We start from the raw sequence: 19,859 nt of genomic DNA on the forward strand, positions 1-19,859 counted from the left end.
ACTAGTGAAGTACTTTCTACAAGGTCACATGCAGGGGAAGAGCAACATTAAGGCCAGATGCAAGTTTTGCTCCACACTCTAGTGCTCAAGCCATTGTGCCATGTTGCACTTCTCTGTTAGGTTACATCCATATAAAGAAAACATTATGAAGTCAGAGTAGCATCCTACATGCGTGGCAGGCAGCTTTTGCAGCTGATGAAGGGCTGAATGCTGTTTTAAAAGTAATAACCAAGTTATTTGAGATCCAGACTAAATCGTAAAGATCACTTCTAATAATTAGGAATAATGGAAGTATTAGGATATTCAACCCCAAGACATCTGAGTGACTTTTCAAAATTGGGTGTCAGGTTTCTAAATTATTTATTTTGAAAGTAAATTAGTTTCCTTAGATATTTTTCTCTGTATAAAAGTATTAGCTCAAGGTCTGTCAAATTATATCTGTTGGATGGTTTGAGGCCATTAGACTTGAAAATGGACTGAAAGAAAGATTCAGCGTGGTGGTTATATCATGACAGCTATAACTGCATAAGGGAACCAAGGATCTATGCTACAAAGGATGTTAGAATTCTGATATATGGCTCAAATCCACTGACTCTGTCCATGTTGCTGCTGCTGGCAGCCCTGGTCCATGGCAGTCAGTGAATTATTGACATGGAATATCCTGCAAATATTCTTGGGAACGACATTTTCAAACAAAAGACAATTCTGGATTTCTCTCCTCGTGTGTGAAAGGCACTTTTCTGTTTTTTGCCACAACTGGGTAAAGATACATGCATGTATCTGTCTCCTCTGTTTCTATGAACTGAGTTCTAAGCATCAGTAGTTTCACTTTAAACATATTATAAAGTTTGATAACTTGAAATGAGAATACATTAAGTAGAGCTGTGGTCTCCTGGGGATTTTGCAGAATTAGTGTGGAAGTTAAACTTAGCTATATAGCTACTGTTTCATCATCTGTCTTCTGCATATATGTTACTTAATGCATGCTTTAACTAAACTGAAGAGAGGATATATGCACTTCTGTGAATAGCTGACTGAGTAAAATCCAGAATAGACCCTTCAGTCCAGTAAAACTTTGGCAGAAGTCTGAGATGAACACACCCACAATTATAGAAATAAACCATCATTGACTCCCTTATTTCCAGACCTATTTTGTTTCCTTCTTATCCTCTCTCATTTCTTCCCTTGAATCTGTCTGGTTTCAACATGAAATGTAGACTGTAAGAAACATCCAGTCTTTTTCACTTCCCCTACTATAATGCACTCTACTGACAGGATGCCAATTCTAGCATTTAAAGTGTTGATTTATCATTTCAAGCAAGAAATAATTCATAGCTTGATATTTCTTTGGAAATAGGATTATCTTTCACAGCATTCAAAACAGCTAAAAGCTAAACAGAATGTTTTCACATTAAGATTTTTTTAAAAAAAATCTGTGTTAGTTTAGTCTTTTTTACATATAAAGTGAAAGAATCTGACTATTTTTAATCTTCCAGTGCCATTTGTGTTCAATTATTAGGTAGCTTATCACCCCAAAATGGAAAGAAATTCCTTCCTTCTCACTCCAATTTAAGATATTTTGTTTATCTAGCTAGCAACTTAAGCCATATGGTATCTTCTTGCATTGCTTTTTTCTTTTCTAGAATACTGGTTTTTTTTCAGAAGTCTTTCAAAATCATTAAATTTAATCTAATAATCTAATTTACTGAATACAGTTTTCCTAAGATGTTTTCCTCTATGCCTGAAGGTGTGAGGGGTCTGTGTAATCCATATGGTTGTATACTTGCCCTGTACAACAGCCCCATACATACTGTAGTGGGCAATGGAAAAGCTTAGTGTTACAAGCATTTAAAGGAATACCAATAAGCTGTATATTATCTTGTAATAAAGTGTATAGGACAACAATGATTGTTTCAAAGACTCACCAGTACCTACAGTATGAACTTTGCAGATGGATTCTAATTCCAGTTTCTGGAAAATCAGTTTGAATTTCTTTGAATTGGAACATCCTCATGTCTTGTTGTATGCTTTAGTAGCATGAGACCTGTGTTCACCTTCCAAGTTAGTGATAATACCACTTTCCATCCCTCTGACTATTTTTTGTGCAGGAGGACTATATAAATTTTTGAGATGGATGTTTTTAAAGACTTTAAGAATCGACTGGCTATTTTTTTTCCAAAGTCAACTCTATTGTTTTTCAAAAGCTGAAGGTAAATGTGTAGATAAACCAGTGCAGAACCTAGATTTCCTGTTTACGTGACTCACCTTTGAAGGAAATTTTGTGGTTATATTGTACCATAATGGGACTCTTCTCCTAATTGGATTTAGTAAGACTTTATTGGTTTTATTTATGAACTAATACTTTTAGTACTGTTGTTCCAAATTTATTGCAAGGTGGAAGGAAACAACTTTGTTAATATAAAGCAAATATTTCTCCTTGCAGAGGATATCTCAGTAGTTCCCTGAAACTTGGCAGTTGTGCTTTCTTCAAATCCTGCAGATAAAATGGCTCTAAATGAAATTATCTTGAACTTGGCCCAAGTAGCATGGTGCAGACTTTGGTATTTTAGTAAATATTCAGCATTAAATTAGACAAGCTTTTGTTTATACAGTTTATTATTAAAAAAAGATCTGACCATCTATTGTTGGGGAGGTTTTTGGGTTTTATGCATGGAGTAGGAAATATTGCATGTGATGAAAGAAGGATAAATCTAAAGGTTAGGGTTCTTCTGTGACTGTGATACAGTAAAGAGGAGAGTGATAAATTTTTAATAAAATATCTCAGTGTTGTGGTGGGCTTTATGCTGGCATATGTTTTGTGGAAAATATGAACGGTCACGTTTGACCACAAAGGAGTATGAGCAGACTGAGTAGTGATAGTGAGCTGTGTTGTGGTGTAGTGCTCTAAACCACACAGCCAGCACTCCTGCCATCTCCTGTGCTGCCTGGGGCAGGAAGTGCTGCTGGTGTTATACACTGAGTCATCTGGTCATGAACTGTGATAATATGAAGATTGCCATTTCTAGATATTTTTTATCCTTTAACTTTCAGAGGGTGTGTGTGAGAGGGATGTTCAGAAAGATATTTTTGCTTACAATGTTAGTTCTGTTTCAGCTTTTGTAAGCAGTGCCATAGGCGTTAGTGAAAGGGGTCTTTGGTCCAAATACTTTGGAAATTTGCTCACCTGAGAAGGACAAGCAAGACTTGGCTCACCACCAGCATTCTTCTGTTTGATTCCTTGATGACCATTTCAAAATACTTGGTTTGAGCCCTTTTGTTTTATTTGGCTTCATCTGTTCCCCTTCAGCCAATTCCCCTGATTCATTAAATAGATCTTGGCACTGATCCTTGGCCACAACTGAGGAATGTGCAGTGCAAATTCAGGAAGAGGAACAAAGGTGTCATGAAGATTACTGTTATGCCTTTGTCCTGCTAGATATCAGATTAGTCCCCTGGCATAACAAGGAAGCCTGTAGGCTAATCTAACTACAGTAGTTACCAGTCAGTGTACAACATGATTTTTACAACTATGATGTTTCATTAATTGTAAGGCTAGTTTTTATTCCAGTTACAGGGAAGAGCTGAGCTCTTGCTTTGGCACTACTTACTCTTTTTATGTCCCTGTGATGGCGGATGGAGCATGTGCTCTTTAAGAAAATTTTGTGCTATCAGTGCTAGAGAAAAATTGGGCCATCGTGTGCAATAGTCTGAAATAAAATGTGTGCATAAACTTCTCTCCTTAGTCAAACTGCTTAAGTACTCCAATGAATTAACCCTTCCAAGGACTGTTGCAGACAAAAAACCCAAACAAACAAGGAGATAGCAAAGAAACACTTGGAGCTCAGTCTTCCTTAGCATCCCGAAACTGGTGCAAGGTATCCAAGAACAAAATAGGGTCTCAATCCCCTACTTTTCTTCTTTTAAATACTCTAGCATTTATATACATTATGCTGCATATTTTATGGAACCCATTAGATTTGCTGCAGTTACTTGGGTATTAATATTAAAGCCATATCTTCTGATCTTAGCAGTAGTGTCACATTTCCTGTTGCCGATAAAAATGCCAAAAGGGACCATTTTGTTCAGATGAACTCAGCACTTAGGAGTTTACTGATCATTAGAAAATCTAGTCAGTTATTTTGATACATAAAGAGAGCTGATGCCACTAGAAAATCTTTCCTGGGGAATCAAAATAATACTTAATTACAGCATTTTATCTTGGAACCCCCATATTTCTGCTGTAAATCCATTAATTTCACTGGGTTTATTCCATTGCACATCATCAGTGTAAGAGTATATTTGACCATGATGTGAGTGCAGAGCTGGCTTGACCTTTGAGCTTACTGCTTGTTGCATGCATACTTAGCCATGTGAAGAGTGCTTTCTCATCTGCTTTCCTCTGATTGTCTCTTAGAGGACAAAAAATACTGAAAGTAATTTCTGGTAGATACGCAGCAGAAATAAGATCAGAAATGTCCTTCCCTCCCTCAAATCAAAACTAAGAGACTGTGTAAGTTAGCTGATTTTTCAGCTTTGAGCTGGGTAAAACTTGTGTCATATACAGAAGTGAAAGATTTTAGAGGAGTAAACAAATCCCTATGAATAACTAAGACTTGCAGCTCAAAACCTAAGTTAATACTTGTAAAGCTGGATGTTGAAATATGACATAAAAATAGTGCCTTAAATACATGTTTGAAGTATTTCATGCACAACATTAATGTTTAAATGTGGAGTGTTAACAGCCTAAAACCTGAGTTTAACTTCACAGTCATGGTGGTAAGTGCAACTTAACGGGTAGATGTGGCTAAGTAGCATGAAGGGTATGAAGAGAAGACTCTGGGGGAGGGATGTGTTGTATTAATACTGAACTAACTGTCCAGGAGTTAAAAGTTGAATTTTATATTTTTTTTCAGCTTCAGGTTTTATTATGAGAGCATGACTATTTATGAATACATTCCTAAATTCTAAAATACCAGAATCATGTATATTCAGCTGAAGATGGGCCTCATATGTCTGTTAGTCCATCACAGAAACAGAGGGTGATTCAGTCAGGACATCTCTTTTCTACCACCTGCTCAAAGCCTGCACCAGGCTGTGCTGTTTAGAGCTTATCCAGTTGTCTAAGAAAAAAACAGGGAAAAAAACAACCAAAGGAATTGAACAGTCTTTCTGAGCAACTTGTTTCACTCTTTGAATCTTCTCTTTGTGAAAAAGCTTTTCTTTATATCCAGGCTGAACTTCACTTGTTTCAATCTGTGCCTGTTCTTTCTGGTCCTCCCACCTTGCATCACCATGAAGAGCCTGGCTTTGGCTTCTCAATTATCTCCTCACAGGTGAAAAGGTTATTAGGTCCCCCTGAAGTCAGGCTAACGTTGCTCTTTGGAGTGTTTTTCCAGTGCATAGCCAGACTTGGCTTTATGTATAGCAAGAGCTTTATCTTTCACTGCTTCCCAACAGAATGCAACTTATCACTGTCAGGAAGTTATTACCAGTACTCCCCTCATGCATTCCTTTCTTGATTCCCTCCTTATTTTATTTAAAATGAACATTAACACTTTGATCATACTCTAAACTGGTCTTCAGTGGAATGGATAAGCTATCTTGGCCACTAGTTAACAAAACTGTGTCTGAACAAGTGACTGCTCAGAATCAGAGCTGCCAAATCAAGGAAACCAACTGAAAGTCTGAAATTCTATGTCTAAAGCTGAACTAGCAGTTTTACAGTGGTGAATCCCTATTGACTTCTACTGCATTCCTGTTTCTAGTTTGAGAACTGCAAAAGATCTGTTACATCCCAACTTTCGGTGTTGCACAGTCAGTATGGGATAAAAAGGGATGATTGGTTGGTTCCCTCCATAATTTATGATGGATCCCTAATTATATCAGCTGTCAATTTATGCAAAATTTTGTGAATATCCTTTGCAGGGTGCATTTTAGTTGTATTAAGTATTTTTAGGTATCAGGAAAAGAGTTAGTGCTTAAAAAAGTGAAAAAAGAATGAACGAACTTGAAGAGTTGGGTAAACGATGTGGATAAATGGTAGAATAGCCTGAACATTTCCCATTGTAAATTATGCCTTGATGTCCATTCTTTTGATTGTGCTTTTACACTACATTTATATGCACCAGATCTGCTTTTTAAGCAGTGAGCTGGGGCCTTTAATGTATCTGAGGTTGTTACATTCAGAGGAGACCTTTGTATTAATTGATAGCACAGGGAAAATCCTTTTGTGTGTAACCTTTTTTTCCTTTCAGGAAGAGTTTAAACAAAACCCCTCATAGAAATTCCACTCTGCACCACAGAATTTTCCAGGTGCTTATCATTGAAGGGCAAAACTCAGGGAAAAGAACCTTAGAGGGCTATGAACCCCCACGGAAGTGGTAACAGTGCACAAAAGAGTTAGTTTTTGCATATCCTGTTTTATGTAGTCTCAGGAGAAACTACATTGAATAGGATTTAAAGCAAAGGAAGATGAACTTAATGCATTTATTAAAAACAGCCACTTGGGTGTCTTTTAATGATCACTTCATAGATGGGTATAGGAACATGGCTGAGCATATCAAACAGCAGCCTCTGTGAATGTTTATTAATGAAATCTTGGAACAGTTTGAAATTGGATGTACCAAAGCAATGTGTACTCTACTGAGCAGCTGTCTCTGCTAGTGAAATAATCTGATGGGGGGGAAATTGTGGTAAAAAGCATCTTTACAATCCAGAATCTAAATATTTCACCATTAAAAAAAACCAAACCAAAAGCCAACCAGCCAAAAAACAACTAACTTTACTTGAACCCAATATTTTGTACTGCAGAGAAATGACATTTAACAATTTTTTACTAACAATCCTTTAAACAGCTGAGAAGGAAGGGTAATAGAAAAACATGTGAAATGGAAGATTGGAAACAGCAGAGAAAATTATTTAAAACACTTTGACATCCATGAAAGATTATAAAGACATCCTGAATGTACAATGGGGGGGTGTGCAAAAGGTGCTGGAAGGAACTTACGCCAGGCTTTCCTTTAATGCCTCTGCAGAATAACAATGAAGTAATTCTTTACAGAATGCCTCTTTCCTGAGTTCTTAAGCTGGCTCAGCCAAAGGTTTTAGGAACAGATTGGTTTCCGTGAGCAGAAATGCCAAATATGTCTCTGCTTGGGTATAATATATTGAATGGAGGAGAAAAGGCTTTTCTTTGCCTTGTGCATATCTGCTACTGTGGGACAGTGGCCAGTGCTTCAATCCTGTGTTCTTTGTTACTAGGACAAGAAAAAGTGTGCATCTGTATTGTTGTATTGCCCATTACCACTGTGAGTTGCTTTTCATTCTTTAAAAAGTAGAAGTTGTTCCTTAAGCAAAAAAAAAAAAATATTTATACTGTATAAATGTGGTCCCTGAGGAACGTGGTAGTTTTCATCTACACTGGAGCAGATTTTACTATGTTCGTTGCTTCTAGTTTACTTTGCTTGGGTAATGAAGATGTCATGAGGGTAGTTTAGGACCATGAAACACATTCTTTTCTGCAGCATTCTTACCAGTCACCCTTGAGCTGAAGTGGCTCATCTGTAAAATACCATAACACCTTACCAGCTTTTGCAGAATACTTTGAAAGAACAATGTAATTTTAAGGACGTTATTGTGTCCCAACAGATGTGCCCTCCTGGTCTTCCTTGATGTAGATCTTAATTTTGTCAGCACTTTTATCTCTTTCAAAAACTTTGAATGTTCTCAACCCTTCACTTTCTTACACATTAAATGAATACATTGAAATTTGTTGAAGAGGTTGATTCAATGTTTTTGCACTCTACCTAAACACTTTGAGTTGTATCTCATGTGCTTTTTATATAATATATATTGCATTTATGTAAGAAGGTGCAATTTTCTTATGCTGCAAGGTTAAAAAAAAGTCATTAAGAACCTTAGAACTGTGAGTTATGAATTATGTGCTCAAATCCCATAGGTTATGAGGTGAGATTTAATGTAAGTCTGTGAACAGAATCTTAGATATTTTGTTGTCCTTATAGAGGTATAGATGTTCACTGATAGATGGCCAGTGTGAGGTGCTTGCAGATATTTTGTGCCTCTGGATTAAAAATATTTGTAATGAAAAGTGGAACACATGTAAAGATCTTTTGATAGTCACTATGGTAATGCTAACATGAATTGCCAGACCATCCAAAAATTGAGATCTGAGCTCTGATCACAAAAAGTCAGATGCTGAATTGCAATGCAGTGTGCAGACCTAAGAGCAGAATTTTGCCTTTAAGCTTCACAAAAACCTAACTAAATGAATGGAGTCTTCAAGTAGAATGTATCCTGTAATTGTACAGTGATGATAAGCACAAACTAAGACTGAATAATACTGAATAATATCTTTATTTTTTACTGGAGTGGTGTGAAAGCATTGAGCACATCATGTACTTCAGAGAATTCCTGTTCTTCTCATAGAAATCTAATGCTTTTCATGCTCCTAAACCCTTTTCTGGAAAATAATTTCTGTTTGTACACTTGTGGCTTATAGAGCAAGGCTGGCATGTACACAGCTCTCCTGGGAGGATGGCTAAAATGTCTGCCCTGTGTTCTGTAAGAATCCTTGTACTCATTCTACACTTGTTCTGCCAAACAGGCTGCTGCTTCATTTCTTTTATGCAGCAAGTTTAAAATCTCATCATGTTTATGGTTCACATTTATAATCTCTTCTTCCAAGCCTGCCTCCTATTAGTGACTTCACTGCTTCTGCCAGTTTCTTAGGTGGAGATGTCTTAAGTGGGTGTAACCAAAATGAAAAATGTAGCTAAATCGGGTGATTCAGAGCAACATGAGATAATGTGGCAACTGGCACTATTTTCAGCATTCTCTGTTTTGTTCATCAGACTCTAAATGTATCAGGCACTAAGGAAAATAAAATGGTAATTGTGGTCTAGTTTCTCTAATACATAGGCTGTAAATCAAAAGAGGTGCATTATGGAGTTCAGAAACAAAGAAACACGGGCAATCTTGTAACTCAGAGCTTATCTTCAATGTATCAGAATGAAGAATGTCATAAGAGACAGAAAGGAAAGAATATGGTTAAATATGGTGGCTTTGAAGGGTTTCTGTTGTCTTCTTACTGTGCTTCTGCTTTCTATACCCCTAGCTTTCTTTGGAAAGTACCTTAATGAATACAATGGCTCCTATGTGCCTCCTGGTTGGAAAGAGTGGGTTGGATTACTTAAAAACTCTCGATTTTACAACTACACACTCTGTAGAAATGGAGTGAAGGAGAAGCATGGATATGACTACTCCAGGGTAGGTCCTATTGATTTGATTTATTTTCTTAACATTTGGATGTGACTGAAAGAAAGCTACACTTTATGGTTTCAGTCTAACTTAAGAATTCTTTTTGAATTTGAAAACGGGTATGTGTAACCTTAGCTGCAACTCAATAGGCGTTGTGTTTGGACTTCTCCTTATCTTCCATTCCAGGAGGGTCATGTTACTGAAAACATTGTTAGCAGCAGAGGAAACAAACAAAATGTTCTGAGACTTTATTATGTACTATGAGCTGAAGATGTGAAAATGGATTTAAATGCTGCATGATAACTATTTCTGTGCTTTGTACTTTAATTATTGTGTGCTGAGTCTGATTGTCATCTATTCCCCTGGTACAGAACTGACTCCAGTGGAGTTACACAAGCATAAATGAGATAAGAATCCAGTTCCCTCCAGCTAGACCCATCTTTTTATGTTAGTTTAAGGAACTTGTTTCACAGCCATAATGTGAATGGAGAATACATATCTTGGTATATCTTATGATTATTCTGAATGAGTGGAGAATTTAACTATTAAATTTGTATCTCTTTGCATTGTTACAGGCATGTATGTTTCCTAATAGCTTTGCAAGGATGTTATACTTTGGCCTAACTTACTAAAATATTTTATAATAATTTTCAAATGCAAATAATTTTTTCCTTATCTAGCACGTTACAGCTTAGTTACCTGTTTGCAGTCAGGAATATGTTCTTTTTAAGCCAAATGTGTTACCTTTTCAAAGGAATCGTTTTTTGTGAATTCCTCAAATAGCCTGAACTGTCTCTGAAGTATGATAAGTAATTTTATCCATAAACTACTGTAGTTTTAGTGTAAAACTTATGAAGTTGACTCACTCCAGAGTGATACTAATTTGTAAGGTGTTTTGCTTAAAAGGGATTTAGTTTTCTTTTTCTTATTGGGCACAGATCCTGCCTCCATATTTGTGTTTCATTAGCACTGTGTTCACAGACAGCTTTTCCGTTAAAAGGTTGATGTTTGTGATTTCCCCCTTTCCCTCTCCTATTTGCCATTTTTAATTGAATGTACTTTGTGTTGAAAGATAAAACTTGACAGGCTTCAAGGGTTTCCTTTTCTATCGCCAGCTGCTAGGGGGAAGGGGCAACTGATGTACAGAATTATTTTTCTCTTATTTCCCTTCTGATCTTTGAAGAATGAGAACCCTAATCTTGTCAGCCATGTACCAAAAATGATTTGGTGTAAATACATCTTACATGTAACAAAGTTAGGCAAGTGATTTCACAGGGCACTGTTCCCCATTGCACCAATGAGCCAACAGGGAACTTTATGTTCCAGTATCCTTGGGTCTGTTTTGTGAATGCAATATTTGAAAATGTTTAGGTTTTCACTTGGTTTAGTTTTTCTTTCTGAGACTGGTAACAAATAAGAGGGGAAAAAAAGTGATTAAAAGATAAAGGTTTTGATAATCTTCACTACTCTTGCATAATACACCTCCCCTTCCCATCTTGCCTCCCAACTTGAAATTATTCTTTAAGTATCTCACGATACTTTTATTTCTACTTGCAGGATTATCTAACTGATCTCATTACCAATGACAGTATTACCTTCTTCAGAATCTCAAAGAAGATGTATCCTCACAGACCTGTACTGATGGTTATAAGCCATGCTGCTCCTCACGGCCCTGAAGATTCAGCTCCTCAGTACTCACATCTCTTTCCTAATGCCTCGCAACACATGTAAGGAAAAATAAAACCCTTTTGTTTCCAGGTTCAGGAGTATAGAAGTCCTGAGTATCTCTGAGGAAACAGTGTTGGCTTTATAATACTCTTGGTATAAGTTTGTCACAAAAATATAAGAAGAATTTTGAAATTGTTTGTTTGTTTTACCTCTCCACACTGGTGCAAGTATCTTGAGAATGGCTACTGCATCTAGAGCTCAGAATTGTAGCTTACTGAGGTAAATGGGAAAATTTATGTTGAATTCATTGGACATTGTTACACAGCCTATTTGGGTAGTAAAATGCTTGTTTGAGCAGGAGATCAAGAAGCTGCTTTCCTCTTTATACATTGTCCTTATGTATAAATTATATTATTTTATGGATATTACCAAAAGTCACATAGTATGCAATACTTATTACTCACGTTTCATATATGAAAAAAACAGAAATACAGACCTGCTGCACCAGAACACATGAACTGTTTCTGTATGAGCTAGTATGTCTCTATATGACACAGTGCCATGTCTTGAATGGGTCCCAAAACCAGTATTTCAGCTGGTTCCTGAGTTAACATGTTCATAAGCTTCATGATGAGATGGCTCTTGTTTATAGCATGGAGACCTTTTACAGGTACAGCTCTGTAATGCTCCATTACAGGCATTTCCTTGCATGCTGATAAAATGAATGGATCTTCCAAATCACCCTTTGTCACAACTGAAAGCATTCCAATATTTTCTAATTACTGGCTTCCTGCCTTCATTAATGTTCAACATTTGTAACTTTCTTCCTCTGTGCCCTATTTTTTTTTATTTGGAGTGTTTCAGGGATATTGTCATTTATTTCAGATTTGTGAAGGAACAGGAAACTGATGGAAATAATAAACAATCAGTAGCCAAAGCTGTTCAGGACTAGTCCAAAGTCCAGTGAAATCCATCTAAACTTTTACATTTTATTAAAATATAGTCTGAGAGAAAAAGCTTCCTTTGTTCTATTGTCTAATTAGTGTGTAACTTAGAATTATATATTTCGTTATTTCATGCTGCACTGCCAAAGAGAATCTGTGTCTTAGATCTACAGCAATGCAGTATTTTGTGTTGGTCTGCCATCTTAATGCTCATTTATTTTCTTTGAAATTAAAATTATAGAAATGCCAAATGAGCAACTTCTCATAGCTTATTACCAGCATTGACCTCAGTCTTATTATAAGTTCCTTTGGAAGGCTTTCATATCTCAGAGATGATAATCATTTATCAAGCAACATTCTGTAGCAATTTCGTTGTGCCAGTAGAAGGATTTGAGGAAAACCGGCAATAAAAAATATAAACTAGATCTGTTTTTCTCTTATCCATAGTTTAATATTTATTTTTCACACAAGATGAGTTTTTCTTCTTGATTATGAAAGTAGTTCAACAAAACTATTTTGAACTGTATAATAAGTCATACAGAAAGTGTTACTTCATGGGAGCAAGTTTTGTTTGTAAAGAAATTGTTTTAGTAGATTAAGAAACTATTTTCTTTTGGATGTGAACATAAAATGGGATTTTACATATATCTTGTTCAAAGAAACTGCTAATCTCGTTTTAAAAAATTTTCCCTGTTCTACATAAAAACTATTTGAACAATTTGTAAGGGTTTACATTGGTCTGTGTTTGAGATTAAATGTGAAAATGTAGAATGTTCACCAGTCCCTCACTGTATCTACAAATCAGTCCTCTGCTTTCCATTTTTTTCCTTGTTCTGACAATCCAGGGAATATCTCAGTGACAGATAAATCTGTCAGTGATGAAGGGGCATAGGCAGTTCTCCCTGTTCTGTTCTCATGTGGATCTGGCAGGGAGGGATCAGAACACAGGTAGAACACTTCTCATTAATTGCCTGGAAGTGATACCCTGAACAAATTCTTTTCTAGTCCTGGGATCAGAAGGCCATACAATGTGTTCCACCTCTCTGTACCTCTTCTTGTGGCAGTGCTGACAATTTCTGCAAGCAGATTCTTGAGCTATATCCATAAAGCAAAGTGCAGGTGTGACTGTAATGCTCACAATGGTTGACATGCTCACTGCATTGCATAGCATTGCTAATAATAGCTATCAGCTATATTTAGCTATTTTTCAGCTATAAGTTATTATAGCTGCTATTATAACTATGTGGATTTTAGCATATACTGACAGAGTCCTGCTTTGCTTGGGAACTCTAGGAAGTGCTTCTGTTGTTAATTTGTGCTGTTGTTCTCTTGCTTCTATAATTACATATGCTGACTGGTATGACCATTCCACCCTACACTGAGTTTCCCTCCATCTTTTTCTATAATGCTTTTTTTCATGTGCATCTGCAGTCTTTTCTTGTTTGAAAATTATTCAACCAGCATTCACATAGCAAATCCCTAGGCTACTTGGCTGGTTTTCCTTTTTTACTGCCTATACTAATAGCTTCAGAAAATGCAACAGCTGGGCAGTTTGACAGTGTTCAGAAATGTTAGTTCTTTAGAGAGTACATTTTACCACCCATCTTTTCCAAGGTCAAATGCATTCAGACTAGGTTTTACCTTCTGAATACATTTGAAGAGGTTATCCTAACCAACTGCTAGGAATGTTATATTTGTGTATTTTTCCCAGAAGACAGACAAATCTGTTAAGTGTAAGAGGGTTACATTTGTAGTAATCAAAGAAAATCATGGGCTTTGGTTGGATTAAACAGTGGGAGGTTTCGAATCAGCCAGGAAATCACAAAGTAAGCTGAAAAGGAGTTTGCCAAGCATTTTCGATTCATTCTGGGCATCACATAGCAACAGTTTCCATAACTGTCAGCATTTTCAAAGGAGCAATGTCATTATTTCAGCCACAATAACATTCTGAAATTCAAGAGGCTATTAGCAATACAGAGAAAGTAAACACCAGCCCTTTCCTCCCCATATGAAGAAGCCTCCATTTGCCACCTGCACACATGTTTTTGATAGCATCTAACAGAGACTTTGAGCTTAAAATATTTCACTGTCAGATTATAACTTTAATATTTATATTAACACTTAAGACTGCTTGTCATGTTCCAAGATATGTTAAATACACAATTTTGAGAAGTTTCAACTTGTATTACTCTAGTTTGTCTTTATAACTTACCCTCCTGTGCTGTTGCCTACAAAAAACCAGCAGTAAACGTTTGCCAATAGGAGCTGACTTTATCAGGATGCTGTGTGTTGGGAAGAAGAAAATAACTGAATATCTGCTATTTTTTCCTCTTAGTCTTGCCCTCTTTGCTTGCACATTTGTAGAGGTTGAGTTCTTTGCTTTGAATAAAAAAAGTAAGCCACAACAATTCACTTAGTAAAGGTAATTGTTAGTATTTGAGACTCTGCAGCTGATATGTTTGAGCCAGGATATGAAGAAAGTGAAAAAGGTGGTTCTAAATCTTCCATAATAACAAATTTTTAAAGAATAGATATAGTAGGTAAAAATATTTCTTGCAAATGTAAGTTATAATGTAACTTTCTAGTGAGTTGATGTTCCAGAGGGTCAACATCATGGTAATGATATATCAAAATAACTTCTGTTTAGATTCAGCTAACCTAGAACAACATAATTTTGCAGAGAAAAGCAATCTGTGGAATTGCCAGCAACATGAAATTATGGATATTCACTGATATTTCTCCTCACCACTTTAATAATGTCACAGGATAATCAGAACTTGGAGTGGCTGTGAGATTCCAAGGGTACATTGAATTCAACTCTTGGGATTTTGCAGAGACTTGGAAGTTTCTGATGATCACAAAGGAGTTGGTATCTGGAAAGTGTCTGCAAAACATAGTCCTATTTCCCCTCACCCCTGCTTTTCTTGGCAGGTCTTTAAAATCCGGCAATGTATCCACTTCTGCTTGCCATGAGCTCACATGCAGTTTGATACCACCAGGTAGGGTGCCTGTGCTCCTCTGGGTACATGAGTGTGAAAGTATTCAAGTAGCCAGTCATGCTGAGTTCAAAAAAAAAGCTGTTAAAGAACATGGCAGAATCTTTTCAGCAAGTTCTGTAGTTATTGTTAGACAGCTTGCACGGTCCATAATATTTGGTGCTAATGTGGGCAATGATAGCAAAGCAATTACACGAGTGGGAATAATATAGTGTGTGTTTCATCCAGATGATACTTGTGGAGTTTGACTTCTGGGGCTAGTAATTTGGCCTGCAAATATCTCTGTGTTAGTCTGAAGACACTGAAAAACAATGTATATTTATTCTCTTAATACATCTTATTCCCCACAAAGTTGTTTTCATTCTTCCATTTTTTGTATATAACACAGAACTGCAAGACTTTTCCAAATTATATCTAATATTTTCTTGTGCACCTCAGGGAGTAAGTCGAATAGGGCTGATCAAATAGACATTATTGGTGTATGCCACTATAGCTTTTTTCTACATTGGTAAAACACTCTGGTTTTCTCTCTGTTCCTTAGCACTCCCAGTTACAACTATGCTCCAAACCCAGACAAGCACTGGATAATGAGATATACAGGTCCCATGAAACCAATACACATGGAGTTCACTAACATGCTACAGAGAAAGCGCCTTCAGACACTCATGTCTGTGGATGACTCTATGGAGATGGTAAGATGAGGAGTAGCTCTTTTTGTTTTCAGACTAGCTTTTAGCCAGAAAAAAAAAAAAAAATGGATCTTCAGTTGTAAGAAAGGAGATTTAAAGGTGTTGCAATTTATTCCTTATCTTTTGGCATTCATATTCAAAAAAGGTTGAACATAAGAGGAGTCCTGCAAGGCAAAGATGAGATTATCAGAAAGACATTGCATCAACTTGTTAGTCATGTTCTGTAATTACTGATTCAGACAAGTATGGTCTCCACTTCATATTAATGAACCTGTTTAGATGGGTCAGATATCAGCATTAGAGGAGATTGGCTATTTTACTGTAATATTTTATTCTTCTGTTTAGTAAAATGGTTTCACTTTGGGTAATTCACTGCATGCAAAATTAGTCGGGTTTTTTAGTTGTAATCGCCAAATTATCTTGATCTTTTCCACTGAATTATGCATCTAATAGTCTTTCAAAATTGAAACACGCATACACACAAACAAATCCACCAACCCAAAAAAACCCAATAAATCAAAACCAAAAGAGCTGCTTCTGTGCTGATGCATCTGGATGTATGTGATAAAAATTGATCTGTGGTGCTCAAATTGGTGCATTTCACATAAAGATTCTCATGTAAATCCACATAAGCAACCACAGAGTTAAAGATCTCTCTTAATTTCCTATGTTAGATCTTCGGCTAAGGAGGGAATATGACTGTGTGATATTTCTCTGGAAGATTTCACAAATATTCTGTGTAATGGGGACTCATTTGTCTGAAGGGAAGGTCACTGAGTGTTGCTTAAATAAGTGTGAGATTCAAAAGGCTGTCATTTTATTAAAATTGTTCACTGCAGGCAAGAGATGAAGGTAGAGAGAAAACTTCAAAAATGCTTATCACCTTGAAACTTTTATCTCTGTTACCATATGTATTTTATACTATCTTGACAGCTCTCATGCAAAATGCAATACCCAAGCACTTTTGAAATACAGCATGCTAATATGTTTACCTTAAAACAAAAGCCACAAGTTTGTTTTATAATAGCCACAATATTCAGTTAGTAAAATTATTCGGTGATTATGGATTATTCAGGATGCTTCATTGTGATAACTGAGTACCATCCAGAACTGATGTTCTTTATTTGTATATTACACATAGGTAAAAAATTATATCCAGTAGTCTACATGTAATACTACTCATTGCAATGAAGTTCATATTTCAATTTGGGTTTTTTTTCAGATTTACAATATGTTGGTTGAAACAGGTGAACTGGACAATACGTATATAATATACACAGCAGACCATGGTTATCATATTGGGCAGTTTGGATTAGTGAAAGGAAAGTCCATGCCATATGAGTTTGATATCAGAGTCCCTTTCTATGTCCGAGGTCCAAATGTGGAGGCTGGATCCTTGTAAGTTCTTGGCTATTGTGTGTTTGTCTGTCTGTATAGTGACTAGAAAAATCCTTTATACACACATCTCTAGTCGTATTGACCTGGCAACCAAATGGAAGCACAAAGTTCCGTCCACCCTGACTGACTGTGCTAATTTTGGCAGAAAAATGTGTCTACTTGGTCAGCAGAACTAGTAGCATGTGCTTTTTGCTTGCTTAGGTATGTGGTGAAAGTCACTACACTTTTCTGGATGTAGTTAAAAAGGGGGCTCTGAAGTAAGTCGAGTCTAGGAAAGGCTTATTTGCTCCCCCTTAGAGGAGTACAAATAATACACATAACTGTGGCATTTTCAAGGTAAAAAAAATTTATAAAGTTCACTGGCACTGTACATAATTATTGAACATTAAAGTGGAGTCACTTCAGTTTATAAAGAATGTATGTAATAGTTCATAAATTAAAATCCACAAAAGATTCCTTCTGGTTCATTCTTTGATATTACACAGGGCTGTTTGGATGCACTAAGCATGCAGGATATGACTTAATTAAAATGGTAGCTTTGATCAGCTAAGAAATTATGTAAATACACTTTATAAGCAATTATTTCAATAGCAAATATTTGCACTTAAGTAATGATTTTGGACAGAGTGCCATAATTTGCTGCCTTTTATTTATATCAGTGTGCATGTTTTAGCATAATTAACACATACAAACTCTTCCTCGTGCAATTTTTTCTTTACTGCAGAGGAACAGATCAACTGTGTAATATGGTAGCAAATAGTTGTTTTAAAACCTCAACTCATTCCATTTGCTGGTTAAATTCACTTATTGGTATTAGCTATAGGCAAAAAATGTTGAATTCTGTAGATATTGCCCAATGTGTCTAACTTATTTGCTGCAGTTATGCATGTGAAACAAACAACATTATTTATGTAGAGAGCAGAGGAGGGATTTCTCAGGTGGAACTAAATATACTACGTCTACTCTGGAAGAAGTTTCTCTGCAGCAGCACAGAATTTCAAGTGAGCTGGATTAGCCTTCTAATAGTATGCTCTCTTTACCTTAAATTACTCAGTCTTACTAGAGTGACAATGCTAATATCGCCCAAGTGGACTGAATTTTTCTGCAACATGCAGTTCTACACTCAGACATACATAAAAGCTGTGAAACCTTCCCACTGAATTTTACTTTTCAATGGCTTCTGGAAATGAAAAAATACTTTGGTCAGCCTGACAGAGTAAAAGAACAGAGCCCATCACAATACAACAAATAGGAAAACAGGATAAGCTACCTTGGGGGGGATATATCAGATGATAAATTGATCCTTTCAGCCTGCTTTTCTTTAAATGGTAGAACTTCAGTCATCCATGTTCTGCGTGAAACGTATGTTTTTCCTGCAGACTAATTGTCATAACTCCCTTTTGTTACCAACAAAGTTTTAATAGCAGTCACGGTAGCAAGTCCTTACTAAGCTCTCGTTTCTATTACCAAATATGCTACCCACAATTATTAGTAATTAAAATCAAATTAGGTATATCAATTTAATTCATCATCCATGCTCTTGTCAGTGCCTGTTTGCGCGCTCACTGAAAAATGTAGTAATTTTTAAATGGCGTCTCATTAATTAGTGGGAATTTAGCAGTTTTCTTCTGTTGTGTATTTTGAGCTTTAATTCTGCAATGACATATACAGTAGCCCATCTAGTCCCATCCTTCCTTTGTGCCTGCAGATCAAAGCATGGTGATTCTTTGTGTTCAGTGCAGTAGAAGACTGTATGCTTACTCTCTTTTCAGATCCTTGGTCTCTCTGGAAGAGGTGAAGTTGCTTGGTATCATTGCATGGATTTTAAACCATGTTCTCATATGTGTTTTTTCAGGAATCCTCACATTGTGCTGAATATTGATCTTGCACCTACAATTCTAGATATTGCTGGACTGGATATTCCATCTGATATGGATGGTAAATCCATCCTAAAGCTTATGGATTCTGAGAGACCAGTGAACAGGTAAGAAGCAGAAATGCTCAGTCTCCTGTATATTTAATGCACAAGTGTACACCAACATGCAGCAAATGCAAAGGAAAATATATTATCTTTATAACTATATAATTCACCAGAAAATCTGAAGACCTATCTGTCAATATTTAACTGACTTCATTTACTCATTATCATTTTGTCAGGTTCATGTGCTAGCTGTATGGCAAATATGGCCCCTGGATATACTAAATGTAATTTGTGTAGCAGTGAGAGAGCTACACATGAAGGTCTTTAGCTATATGAGTTATAGATTTTAGATGTCTCTGTGGCATCATTTGTAGCAAAGTGTTCCATATTGAATATATGGCAGAATAATTGAGTTGAAAGGGCTGGTTGTGTATCAGATTATAATATAAAGACAGGCTAGCACTCAGAATTGCATTTATATGAGACCTTCCATCAATACATTCATTAGCAAAAGACTGAGGAAGAGAATTGGATGGATGCTTGCTAGAAAAAATCAGCAGAAAAAGGGAAGGCGGTTTGCTTTACAAGTAGCAGGGTGGAGGGAGAGGGGGAAGGAAGCAGCTGCATTAGAATAGGATACTTTGGGGTTAATGTGAAGGTTAAGAGCCCAAACTGGAGTCAGGAAATCCTGATTTAATAGGCGATCCTTTGTGATCAAGGACAATTCAGTTAATCCCCTGTGCCTTAAACATGCTTATGCTGAAATAGTAGTAGTGTAAGAATCTGTTGTACATTTTGTCCCTGAGAGAACAAATCTGTCCTATGTTTGTTCATGATTTGCTCTGAAAAAGCATATGTGTCTGCTTCTTAAAGCTGGACGTACTCTTTTGCAGTTATATGTAATGTTTGTCATCTGAATTGGGCATGGAAGAGAAAACTAGAGCATAACTTGACTACTGGTTTTCTG

General features: G+C 36.4%; 1 protein-coding gene across 12 annotated transcripts in view; it reads left to right on the forward strand.

The window, feature by feature from the left end:
* SULF2 (sulfatase 2) overlaps window positions 1–19,859 on the forward strand; it is a 115,570-nt gene that overhangs the window by 67,997 nt on the left and 27,714 nt on the right. For all 12 annotated transcript variants that reach the window (XR_011729070.1, XR_011729075.1, XR_011729071.1 and 9 more), the window contains exons 5-9: window positions 9,134–9,285; window positions 10,834–11,003; window positions 15,426–15,576; window positions 16,796–16,971; window positions 18,827–18,955. Coding sequence is in view for 3 of the 12 variants with exons in the window: in XM_071759954.1 (XP_071616055.1) it covers window positions 9,134–9,285; window positions 10,834–11,003; window positions 15,426–15,576; window positions 16,796–16,971; window positions 18,827–18,955 (778 nt within the window). In the remaining 9 variants the exon portion in view is untranslated. The remainder of the gene's footprint in view (window positions 1–9,133; window positions 9,286–10,833; window positions 11,004–15,425; window positions 15,577–16,795; window positions 16,972–18,826; window positions 18,956–19,859) is intronic.

Source organism: Heliangelus exortis, chromosome 16, assembly GCF_036169615.1.
Source record: "Heliangelus exortis chromosome 16, bHelExo1.hap1, whole genome shotgun sequence".
NCBI lineage: Eukaryota > Metazoa > Chordata > Aves > Apodiformes > Trochilidae > Heliangelus > Heliangelus exortis.